Here is a 13,201-nt window from a genome sequence, read left to right as displayed (position 1 = left end):
AATTTACAAAATTAAAAAAAAAAAAAAGCAATCGTTTATACAACAAAGATGAACTCTTTTTGATTATTTAAAAACTACAAACTACCTTACTGAAAACATTTAAAATATAATGCTTAAGATACACACACATACACACAATCAATAAACTTTAGGGATATATCTGCTGTGCAAAATGAGGGACTTCAGGCCTGTACCTTATCCATTTGTGTTCTTGGTGTATTTATCCCTGCTATATTTTGAAACTAAGAAGACAGTGAAAGAGTATATTCTTTGTTGACTTTATAAACATTGTTACATAATGTCTTAAGTCTTAAGATACCATTTCCATGATGTGTTGATACAAATTTCAAAAGGTAAATTTGGTTTTTACTTTTCTTTATGGGTTTGTTTCTCAAATTTAGGCTAAGCCTCAGCTTTCCCTGAAGTTCTAACCAAACATCATTCACTGCCCTCTTGAATGCTATAATATCAACTTCAAACTCATTTGTTCACTTAGTAAAAAAATGACTGAGCTACTTTAATTTGATAGCACTGTGGAAAGAATACAAACATGAAGATGATATAGTCCATGCCCTCGTTATTGGAGGCTTCCAGACTTGTCTACATTTTTCTTCCTCCATCATTCAGGCAAAAAAAAATTTAGCAACAGCTTTACCCTCATTCTCATTCATCTAAAACCTAGCCTCTTCATAGCTGCTACCCTGATTCAGAAACTCATTTTGCAATCACTCCCACCTAATGTTTATTATGCAATTATATATTAAGCATAGTGTTAAGCACCATGCATGCATTATTTCATTTAATTTTCCCAATAATCTTATAAGACAGGGATTATTATCTTTATTTTACAGATGAGAAAACTGAGGCTTAGAGAGATTAAGTTAATTTATCCATGGTTACAGACTCATTAAGAGACAAAACTAAGTCTAACACCAGCATCCACGTTTTTAACCACTACCACACTGCATCCTCATCAATGACTTGCAGCAACAATCACTTTCCAGTCTCCATTCTCTCAGGATGTTTCTATCCAATGAATCCTGTACCCTACCATACCCTTTCTAAAGAACTACTCTATCTCTTACCAAGTGAAGTGTGCACTATCTGTCTACTTACTTTCTCCTAAGTGAGGGGCGGGGCAGGAACCTTATTTCTTTTGTACTACAACAAAATACAAGCACTTAGTAAGTGCTAAATACTTGTTACTGAAGACAATTCATCCCCAAACATTTTTTAAAATTTTATTTTACTATGGTAAAAATACTTAGTATGAGATCTGTCCTCTTAACAAAACCTTAAGTGTACAATACGATATTGTTAACTATAGGTACCATGTTGTACAGCATATCTCTAGAATGTTTTCATCCTGCTTAACTGAAACGTTCTCCCAACATTTTTAACAGCTCACCACTACACATAAAATAAATCCAAATGCCTTTCTGTGTTTGGCACTCATATACTCCCTATATTTATTTCCTATTTTTCAACACAAATCCTGTTCTATATACACAAATTATTAAATTTTAATATTTTCCACATCCACCAACAATAACTTAAATGTGGAATTTTCATTTATTTTTGAAAACCTCATCCTCACTATGCTCATAGTTTAACCTGTTGTTAAAATATATAAACCACTGCTCTGATTTCTAAGAGCTTTCTTTCCTAAAAAGATCCATAAAACAAATGCACAGAGATAAAATTAGTATATGACTAAAAATGAGAAATCGACCTAGATAAAGTTTATCTTCAATTCAGAGTCTAAAATCTGAATGATTTTTATGACCTAAGAATGAGTAAAATCGTCCATAGCCGGAAAACTCTTGGGTTTTTTTTCTTTTGTGTCCTTTAATTTGTCTGAAAAGTGAAAAGGTGCTTGTCATCAGATGACAAGATTTAAACTAGTGCTTCCAAAAGACATGATGGTTCCTAAAACAAGCTCCAGTTTACTTATTCACTTAACAAATTCTTGAAAAATAAAAATGAAATAGCTACTAACATATATTCTAGCAGGAGTCAGGCTTTGAATAATCACACAATATATAATTACAAGTTCTAAAAAATGATACAAATATAAAGTACAGGGCATGACAAGACATTTTAATAGAGTATCTGATTTAAGATTTGGGGGTAGAGAGCAGAGGCAAAGGTTAAGCTAATATTAAAGAATGAGTTAATTGGGGATGGTCATGCTGAACAGTCAGCATGTGCAAAGGCCCTGTAGCTGGAAAATAACTTGGTGTGACTAAGGAAATGAAAAGCAGTGTAGCTAGAGTTTAGTGAGCAAGAGGAGGCTGGAGCAAGATGAAGCTAGTGAAGCCGGGAAGAATCAAGTTATGTAGAATCCTGTAGACCACAGTAAGTATTTTGAATTTTACCCTAAATGTAATAAACATTAGTTTAGTGATGGGAAATCCCCTGAGGAGTTTTTTGGTTTTTTTTTTTTTTTTAGATTATTTATTTATTTGACAGAGAGAGACAGCGAGAGAGGGAACACAAGCAGGGCGAGTGGGAGAGAGAGAAGCAGACTCCCTGCTGAGCAGGGAGCCCAATCCCAAGACCCTGGGATCAGGACCTGAGCTGAAGGCAGATGCTTAACGACTGAGCCACCCAGGTGCCCCACCACTGAAGAGTTTTAAGCAGAAAAATAACATGTTACTGTTGAATGGAGAAGTGATATAGTTTGTTTGGGTCTGGGGAGGAGAGTAAAAGAAGAAGAATGAAGAAAATAGGGCAGACAAAAGAATATTGAAGTGATTCAGCTTATAACAATTACAATAACAATTAAGCCCACTGGCTATTTACTGTGTGCCATTTAATCCTCATAACAATCAAGTAAGGTGATTATTATTCCCATTTTACAGATGAGAATATAGGGACCAGTGACATTAAGTCCAGGTGAAAGAAGATTGTGGCTTGAACTCGAAAAGTGATACTGAAGATGTACAGAAATACATTCAGACGTACAGATGACCCTTGAACAACATGGGTTTGAAATGCATGGAATTACATATACATGATTTTTTTCAATAAACACAGTACTGTAAATGTACTTTCTCTTTCTTAGTATTTTCTTAATAACACTTCTTTTGTCTAACTTACTTTATTCTAAGAACACAGCGTAAAATACACATAGCACAGATTACGTATTAAGTAACTATTTATGCTATTAGTATTCCAGCCAACAGTAGGCTATTAGTAGTTAGATTTGAGAAGAGTCAAAAGTTATATGTGGATTTTCAACTGGAAGGGGTCCGTGCCCCTAACCCTTGAGCTATCCAAGGATCAACTGTATTGGATATAGAATAAATAGAACTTAAAAATACATGGGATGGGCGCCTGGTGGCTCATCGTCAAGTGTCTGCCTTCGGCTCTGGTCATGATCCCAGAGTCCTGGGATCGAGTCCCACATCGGGCTCCCTGCTCAGCGGGAAGCCTGCTTCTCCTCTCCCACTCCCCCTGCTTGTGTTCCTGCTCTCGCTGTCTTTGTCTCTGTCAAATAAATAAATAAAATCTTAAAAAAAAAAATACATGGGATGAAGGAGAAGTCAAGAATGGATTTCAAGTTTCTAGCTTACATAAGTGGATAAATAAATGAATATGCCACTTAATGAAATAGATACTGAAGGACAAAGAATTTGGGATACAGAGAGAAAAATTAAGACTTTGGTTTTAGATGTATTATATTTGAAATTCCTAAGAAAAAAATCAAGTGGAGATGTCAAGCAGACAACTGGTAAAGGGAAAAGGATGGAAATTAAAATTCTTAAGTCTTCAATATACAGGTGGAATTTAAAGCTTAGGGCAGAAGAGTAAAAGGTGAACAAGACCCTAGCACTGAACCCAGATATTCCATTTCACTCCATCAAACATCTCTCCCTGGGGTCATCGATTACTTTGATGTCACCAGGCTTTACAGTCCTCATTCAACTTTACCTTTCAACAGAATTCAACACTACTGATTACTTCTTTCATCTCTTTTACAGAAGACTTACCCTCCTCTATACAGTTATTAAACAACAAGAATCCCTCCGTGCTCCATCCTGGGTCGGTTTTTTCTAGCACTACACTCTCCTTAGGCAATTTTATCCACGTGCATAGCTTCAGTTACTATGAGCATGGCAGATGACATATATACACTAGTTTATACAGCCTGCCCAGAACTCTCCTCTGAGCTCCAACCCAGTATATCCAACTGCTTCCTTGACAGTCTGTCTTAGGCATCTTTTCCAGTTAGAGACTTGTCAGATACTGCCTACTCCACTAAAGGCATTTAAATAGAGCCGAAATTTTGAAAACGATTACCACAAAACCACTACAGAACCATTCTCCAGAACACAGGATTTTGTCATCAATGATCATTTCAAGGATCATGACCTGAAATAGGTAAACCTGACAACCTGATCTGATAGCTAGAAGATGGGGAGCAACCAAATGCACGACAAAAATACAATTCATGCGTTTTAGTGAGAAATGGTTAGGAGAGGGAAGATGAAGAACGGTCAAGAGTGAATGTCCAAGGCCTGATGGGTGTGCGGCAACGGAAGTCACCTGAAGAGACAGCAGGCCTTGCTAAGGGGCGAGTGGCGGACGACGACAGCCCCCAGCGAAAAGGGGCCAGGTTTGGGTTGCGGAGAAGAGCGTGACAGTAAGACCAGGTCAAAGGAGAGGGAAAGCCTGGGAGAAAACCCAAGAGGAGTACCTGGGAGGCCCTGGGGGCGTCGAAGGGGTGGGGGTGAGCTGAGCAGCAGCGGGGCGAACTCCAGAAGAGTGAACACCGAGTGGGCGGACCGCAAGGGGCGGGGGGGGGAGGGGGACCTGGGGAAAACGGCTCAGTTGAGAAGCTCGCCGCCGGACGCGCCTTACCTGTGCCTTCGGGTCCGGAGCCCTGCACTGGCCTGCCGGAAGCACAGAGTCCGCGCGGAGGGGGAGGAGCCGGGGGTAAGGAAGGAAAGGGACACCGGGGACGAAGAAGAGGGGCCGCTCACTCCCCCTAGTCAGGGAGAGCGGCTGATGGCGGGAACTGTGACCACACGCAAACACGCACGCACGCACGCACACTCGACGCGACCAGACGAGGCGCGTGCGCGCAGGCCTGCAAACTCCGCCCCTCCTGAGCCTTCGTCCCGCCCCAGCACAGAGCGAAGTCTGGCCGAGACAGCCCCGCCCCCGCCGTGAAGTAGTACGCATGCGCACTCTCCACTTCGCGCATTGTGGCCCTCCCATCCATTCCCTCCTATACAGCCCAGTCGGGCATGCGCACTACTTGTCCTCCGAGAGCGCTTGGCTTTTCCCGCCCTTCACTGGCCTCTGGAGGAGAGTCAGAGTTCACGCCCCTCTCTGGGGATACCTGCTCGAAGCCAGAGGATGCGGGGACTAGTAGGTGGCGGGCGTCCCTCTGGCCCAGAATCTTAAGGGGCAAAGGACATACTCTGGGACTATTACCTCCGCCGAGAGCTAGGAGGCGGGAAGAGGTGTGTGGGCGGGGTCAGGGGTGAAAGGTCATAGGGCTGCGAAGGGGGCGGAGCTAGCCGGAGGCGGATGGCGGCTGCCGCGGCTGTTCAGCTTTGGCGGCAGAGTCACTGAAACGGGGACGCTGGTCCGACGCGTCCGGCAGTGGGAGAAGAGCGGCGGCCGCTCCCAACATGCACAGCCTGGCGACGGCTGCGGTGAGTGACTGGGCGTTCCGGCCTGGGCCCAGACCCCCTCCTTAGCCCCGCGTTTCGGCCTGCTGTCCTAGGTCCCCGTGTCGGGCCCGGAGTCCAGCTCCTCCTGCCCTCAATCTGCGAGGTCCCGGCCTCCGCCTCATCGCGCCTTGACTGTGGTGGAGCCGGCCCCCACTTTCCTCTCCGGTCGGCTCTCGCGGCCTCCTGCGCCGCGTATCGCGTTCTTTTGCGGCCCCGAGGCCTGGTCCCGCGCCGGAGCGCCTCCCTCGCGGTCGAGACAGGCCATTCATTGATTCATTGCGTTGACCAACAGTTTCAGGGTGCCGGTTACGTGCTGGGCGTCGGCGGGGATGAGGGGGAATTCCGTGGTCAATCTGACACGGTCCTTGCTCTCGAAACTCATTGCCCCGGCACTTCGCAGCGGGAAGGAAATGGCTTCTAACTCACACCACTTGCTTTACAGGTGGAAAATTTGAGACCGGGAGAAGTGAATAATTATTACGTCTGACCTACGGTTTTCTGCGCCTAAAACCTTTTCCCCACATCTCTAAAATGAGATCTTTAAAAAAAAAAAACAAAAACGGATCGTGTAATTCACGTGTCTGAAGTAATTTTTTGGCTTTCCGTTGCATTTAGATAAAATCCAGACTCCCTGCTGTGGCCTATAAGGCACTACCTGTACCCTAGGGTCCTTACCCACGTTTGCGGTCTAGCGTGGTCGCCTGTCCATCCCTTATACCTGCGCTTTTCCACTCCACTTGGACTTTCTGATCTCTATTCCTGGGATGCTCTTCTTACCACGTACCGTACACCCAGTTGCACGCGCACATACTCACACAGCATGTGGGTGTAACTGACTCCTCTTCCCTGGGGTCTCTGCCTAGGTCTCTGCCTAAATCTTCCTAGAGTAACCTTCCCTGGCCACTCTATTTAAAGAAGTTCTGTAACCCCCAACTTTTCTCTGTTAAAAATATCTTTCTCAGCGCTGATCTCAATTTTGTCATTTTTGTATTTATTTACTTGTTTGTTGACTCTCTACCTCTTAAGGGCAAGGACGGAGATCCTGTGGGTCCTGTTTACATGGTTACCCCAAGTGCCCAGACAGTTCCTGGCACAAAGTAAGGGCTCAAATACTTAGCTGGATGAAAAAGTATAGATGAGGGAGGTGACTACTGAGAACAGATAGCCATAATGGGAAAATGAGATCGTATGATTTGAGCACACTCTTCTGAATACCAATCGCACTTTTTCTGTTCCGCTAAGATGAAGTGACTGAAGACAGGGTAGTATACTGACATTGCATTCTCAGGCAAAATGACTTAAATATTAAATAGAGGACCAAAAAAAATGCTTTTACTTTAAATATAAAAAGTGAAAAAGTGTGCTGAATAAGACTGGACTGTAGAATACATTGTCATTTCCATGGCCAGTGGCATCTCTACCGCCTGTCACCATGTTTCTAAGTGTTTGTAAGTACTCAGAGTGGATACCTTTACATCTTTCAGTTAGGTGATTGCAATTACCCCAGCTTTTTTGTTTCTTCTCCCAAACTATACATATAATTTGGGAAGAAGCAAGTCAGAAGATGAGGTTGCTGAGGGACACCTGGGTGGCTCAGTCGGTTAAGCATCTGCCTTCGGCTCAGGTCATGATCCCAGGGTTCTGGGATCAAGTCCTGCATCGGGCTCCATGCTCAGCAAGGAGCCTGCTTCTCCCTCTGCCTGCCGCTCCCCCTGCTTGTGCGTGCATGCGTGCTCTCTCTCTGTGACAAATAAATAAATAAATAAAAATCTTTGGGGAAAAAAAGAAAGATTAGGTTGCTGCTGATAGGGGAGGGGCAGGTTACACAAGGGATTCTTCTAAGTTTGGCTTGTCCAATTCCCAAAATCTGATTGTGTCTTCACCAGACTTTGATACCAAACTGCTCCTTTCCTTGTGACTCTCTAAACTCTATACCTATTCAGTTCCTTTTTATTTTCACTTGTTCCCGAAGGGCACAGAGAGAGAGAGAGAGAATTTCAAGCAGACTCCCTGCTGAGTGCAGAGCCCGACCCATGGCTCAATCCCACAACCCTGAGATCATGCATGACCTGGGCCGAAATCAAGAGTTAGATGCTTAACTGACTGCACCACCCAGGTGCCCCAACCTAATGCATCTTTTGAACAGCTATTAAAGCTGTGGTTCATTACTTATGATAAATATTCAATACTTGTTTCTTCAATTACATTTACAGTGCTTTACACTGATTTAAAATTTAAGCTTTTAGATACATTTTCATCTGTTAATGCTATTGGGCTCCCACAGAAGCTTTGAGAAGTTCCTTTGTACCACTCATTTGCTAGACTATTTGGTCACTGAGGAAACTGAAGCATAGAAAAGTTGAGCCACCACTTTCCCAATCCTTCATGCATTCTATTAGACTAAACTGCCTGTATTACTCTGATCTGGTAAGGGGACAGTCATGGTATATATTGCTGGAAACTGAGAAGAGTCCATGATAACATGCAACAGTGCCTGCAGTAATCTAAGCCATTTGAGAAGATGATTTTTTTTTGCTTAATGATGATAAGTGTTAGACTTGTGTGTACTTTTATTTATCTCTTTTTTAAAGTAACAGGTAAATCATCAGCTAGGGAGATAGTACTATCAAAGGAGAATATGATCACGTGAATGTAGGATTTTATTCACTAGAGGGAAGAACTGAGAATTTGGGAAGTGTCTTAAATTTTGACTCTTGAGTAGTAGTTTATTAGGCTAGAAATACACAATGTAGTAGACTCTTGTCATACTTTATAGCATACATTTTAACATTGTCATTAGTGCCACCATAAAATATAATTTCTCACAACTGTGAAATAGGGACAAATACCATGCAGGATTATTCTAAAGATGAAATAAGAATAACAAAGTACTTAGTGGTTGGCTAGGTATAGTCCTTGGTTATATGACTTGCTCTCATATTTCAACCTTGGGACTATAATTCCTTCTGCAACAAAGTAACAAGTCACTTTGTTGTGGACCTTGGAGGTTGTTTCAGAGTAGTAGAACTACAAATCTTCATATACTGTGAGTCTTTAATGAATGTTATGCTAGTGATCTAAAATAGTCAAAGGTAAGCCTTTAAGAGATGCATTGGGTATGGATTTTTAAAAAATTTCCCACTAATTTGCACTGGCAGTTTCAACATCCTTATATACATGTTTTCCTCTCATTTTCCACCTAACCAATAGCGTCATCAGTACATCTTTTTGTTGAAGCTGTGCTAGACTCCCAGATGCTCTCCTCATTGGCAAGTAAAAAGAACGTGCACTCTGAGGGATCGGATTTATTTATTTTTTTTTTAAAAAGATTTTATTTATGTGAGAGAGTACAAGCAGGGAGAAGGGCAGAAGGGGAGAGAGGGGAAGAAGCAAACTCCCCGCTGAGCAGGGAGCCCGACGTGGGGCTCAATCCTAGGACCCCGAGATCATGACCTGAGCCGAAGGCAGATGCTCAGTCGACTGAGCCACCTAGGTGCCCATGAGGGATCTGATTTAAACACTCTCTCCTCCCATGTCTTCTGTTGAAACTTTAAGCAAATTGCCTAATCTCTTGTTCACTTCCATTTTTTAAAAAAAAGATATTTTGAAGAATATTCTGGCCCTTACAGAGATATGAGGATGATTAAGCTAATTTAATATTTCCCTTTGGCATTATTTAGAAAGTGTGTTTTCTTGGATTATCATCATTATGTAGACACCAAAGCCACATGTTGAGTCGCCTCTAGACTTAGGAAAATAATTTCTCTTTCAATCTTATGCCATTCTTTCTTTATTTGCTGTCACATATTTATGGGTAGGAAAACCAACAGGTATTTTCGCCCTTGAATATAAAGTTGTATTGAGAGATTTGGTTATTTCCTGTTTAAAAAAAGCCATCAACATCAGTTTTTTAATTTACTTGTTGGGGGGGGGTATGTCATATATTGTTCCCATTTATGGATAACGTGGGTCTTTTTTTTTTAAGTTCTAAAGATCTTTTTCCTTTTCACATGGAGTCAAGATCGTTCAGAGATAGAAGACCAACTGTCAGTACCCTGTGTTTGTGACACTTAGAGTTAACCATTAATGACTGACTTTGGCAAATGTCTTGCCTGTGTTAAGCTTTGTTGAAAGAAAAAAGTTATTTGAAATACATTTTTCATATCCAAACCATTAAACAGAAAAGAGGAGAGTTGAGTCCCTCCTAAATTTTGATAATATAAACATTTTTTAACATATCTGTTACAAGAAGAGAACCACTAACTTTAAGGAGGTTATACCTAAAAATATATAGTTATATATGATTTCAAATCTTGGAAATAAGCGTTGAGGATGACAACTAATAGTCCAAATCATACTTCTCATAAATGACTTTCTGGTTTCTGTGTATGTAATTGAACCCACTGTTTATCCAAGTCCAACTATTAATGAGCTGTATTAGACTATTAAACTTAGAGTTCTGTATTGAGTTCTTAAAAAATAATTTCTTCAACTTGGAAGGATCATTGTGAATTCAGCCCTATAGACCATGTAGGGCTCACTGATTCTAGAAAGAAGTAGACTACAGTTTGAATCTAATTCTGCCATGCACTCACGGTGTGAATTTGAGTCTGTTAAACCTCCCTGAACCTGTTTCCTCTTGGAATTTTGAGAATAAAGGGAAGTAATCCCCAGTGATTGGTACATTGATATAAGAAGGCAAACCTAATCTATAGTGGCAGAATGCCTGTCCATGGTTGCGTAGGGCTGGGTGTGGGGTTTACTGAAAGAAGTACTAGAGAACTTTTAGGGATGGTGGAAGGGATCTATCTCTTGGTTGTGGTGGTGGTTACTCAGGTGTATAGATTTCTCAAAATTGAAATATACATGTAAAATGGGTATACTTAAAACTTCATGCAAATTAACCTCAATAAAATTAACTTTTTAAAAGAGCTCTTAGGTTAGTCTCTCAGTTACAACTAAGAGCTAAATAAGATAATTTCCAAGATTTTAGAGCTGCCTGGGACTTTGGTAATCATAGTTCCCTCATTTTACCAATGATAAAATTGAGGCTTGGAAAAGTAAATGACTTATGCTAGGTCACACAATTATAGAAATGGCAAAACTGTGTTTTGAAGCCATTTCTGGCTCCCAATCCAGGGTTTGTTCCACTTATTGTACTTTTGTATAGTTACATGTGAATCGAGGTCTTTCCTGTTCTTTAGCATAATAAACAGGTTTTTAATTCTGGATCCATGGATGAGTTTCATAGCGTCTATGAATTCTTTGAAATTATGTGTAAATTCTGTGGAAAAGAAATTATGTGCAAAACCATTTGCACTTGTATATTTTTCTGAGGAAAGGATCCATAGATTTCATGTGATTCAAGAGGTGTTAACCCTGTTCTTGTGGTAGTATCCTGCTATTATTTTTAATGTGTTAAAGTAGTCTCCAATAGAGAAGTCATAGGTGAATTGCTTATCAGCCACTGAACAGTATGTGCTACTAGATGGAGTTCCCTATCAGCCATAGTCTCAGAAATGTATTAGTAAATTATAAATTAAAAGAGGGCGCCTGGGTGGCTCAGTTGGTTAAGCGACTGCCTTCGGCTCAGGTCATGATCCCAGGGTCCTGGGATCGAGTCCCACATCGGGCTCCCGGCTCGGCGGGGAGCCTGCTTCTCCCTCTGACCCTCTCCTCTCTCATGCTGTTTCTCTCTCGCTCGCTCTCTAATAAATAAATAAATAAAATCTTTTAAAAAAAATTATAAATTAAAAGAATTGTAGCAATTGGATTAGGAATCTTTAGAGGTGATCTTTAAATTGAGAATGGGAGGAGGAGGAAACCTGCCATGGTTTACTCATAGTTTCATCAGTTGTAAAATGAGGATAATAACCGAGTTATTCTGACCATTAAATGAAACCATGTTTTTAAAAAGTGTACCATGGGTGCCTGGGTGGCTCAGTTAAGTGTCCGACTCTTGGTTTCAGCTGAGGTCATGATAGGGTTGTGAGATCAAGCCCCACACTTGGCTCCATGCTGTGTATAGACCCCGCTTAAGATTCTCTCCTTCAGGGCGCCTGGGTGGCTCATTCGGTTAAACATCTGTCTTTGGCTCAGGTCATGATGGCAGGGTCTTGGGATCAAGCCCCGTGTGGGGCTCCTGGCTCAATGGTGAGCCTGCTTCTCCCTCTTCCCCCTGCTCATGCTATCTCTCTCTCTTTCTCTAATAAATAAATAAATAAAATATTTAAAAATAAATAAAACTCCCTCTGCCCTGCTTGGGTGGACATGCTTTCTCTCTTTCAAAAATGCATACCTATGTAAATAAATAAAGTGTACAGTACAGTTCTGTTTCTTATATTTTTATGAAAGGTGTACCTAAATGATCCTTGGGATTTAGAAAGAGAGTAAGATACATTTGGGGGTTTTATTACCATCAAGATCTAGTGAGATGCTGGAGTTATGCTTTGGAAATTTATTCAAGGATAATGTCCAAAGTATTTTATCAATTGTTAATATTAATACAGATGACCCTTGAACAAGGTGGGGGTTCGGGGTGCTGACCCCACCCCCCCACACACAGTCAAAAATCTGCATGTAAGTTTTGACTCCCCCAAAACTTACCTCCTAAAGCCTACTCTTGACTACTAGCTTTACCGATAACAGTTGATCAACACATATTTTGTAGGTTATAAATATTATATACTATATTATAATAAAGTAGAGAGAAGAAAATAAGTTGTAAGGAAGAGAAAATATACTTTTAGAGTACTGTACTGTATTTATCGAAAAAATCCACATATGTGTGGACGTGTGCAGTTCAAACCCAGAAGTCATCTGTACATAAATCAGTATGTAACTGAAAATATAAAAATATTTTCCCTTTTATTCTCCAAAATAACTGAACTTCTGCATGTGTTATAAAATTACCTGTTTATGTATGTGGGGGTAGTGTGTGTGTGTCAGTGTGCGTTAGTGGCTATCACTAGCTAGATTATTCCCATGTGAACCATGATTTGACATAGGGAATTATGTCAAACTATCTCACTGACTTCCTCATTTAAATGATTGTCAAGTACCTTGTAATCTCAGTTAAGTCAAAAATTTCTCTTCACATTCATGGTGCTGATTGTTTTCAGATTCTGCTGAACTCACAGCAGTAACATTTAATTTTTGTCTGCGATGTTTACATATTCCCTGTCTCTTGTCTAGGTCACAGGAAATAGTTTTTTTGTTTTTGTTTTTTGAAAGTCATCTTTAGATCAGACCTAATCTTTCCAGCAGGTGAGAAGCAGCCTTAGCAAAGCAGTTAAGAGAATAGACTTTGTTGCCAGACTGCCTGGGTTCAAATTTTGGCTTTGGCACTTAAGTGTTAAATAACTTCTCTGTTCCTCTATAAAATGAGGGTGGTGACAAGTATTTATTTAGGACAGTGCCTGACAGAGTAAACACTATACGTGTTACCTCCCATTTTTATTTTCAGAAGTAATTGTATTTAGTATTTATCCTGTAACAAACAGGTATTCAGTGGG

The 13,201-nt window shown here is 41.0% G+C and overlaps 2 protein-coding genes across 5 annotated transcripts in view; one reads left to right on the top strand and one right to left on the bottom strand.

Annotated features, from left to right (window-relative positions):
- The window catches only part of USP37 (ubiquitin specific peptidase 37), an 86,966-nt gene extending 81,886 nt beyond the window's left edge, over positions 1–5,080 (bottom strand). For 3 of the 4 annotated variants that reach the window (XM_081813605.1, XM_081813606.1, XM_081813607.1), the window contains exon 1: positions 4,867–5,079. The gene's annotated coding sequence lies outside the window, so the exon portion shown is untranslated. Of the gene's footprint in view, positions 1–4,866 lie in introns of all 4 variants that reach the window. The other variant, XM_081813608.1, reaches the window with a different exon arrangement.
- A 187-nt stretch (positions 5,081–5,267) lies between these two features.
- Positions 5,268–13,201, top strand: part of CNOT9 (CCR4-NOT transcription complex subunit 9) — a 31,177-nt gene continuing 23,243 nt past the window's right edge. The window contains exon 1 of the mRNA XM_081813615.1: positions 5,268–5,669. Coding sequence (XP_081669741.1) covers positions 5,646–5,669 — 24 coding nt within the window. The 5' untranslated portion in view covers positions 5,268–5,645. The remainder of the gene's footprint in view (positions 5,670–13,201) is intronic.

Source organism: Leptonychotes weddellii, chromosome 3, assembly GCF_054177405.1.
Source record: "Leptonychotes weddellii isolate Sample4059 chromosome 3, ASM5417740v2, whole genome shotgun sequence".
In the NCBI taxonomy this organism is placed as follows: Eukaryota; Metazoa; Chordata; class Mammalia; order Carnivora; family Phocidae; genus Leptonychotes; species Leptonychotes weddellii.
Note: the sequence above shows the minus strand (reverse complement) of the source record. Positions and strands in the feature narration are given on the sequence as shown.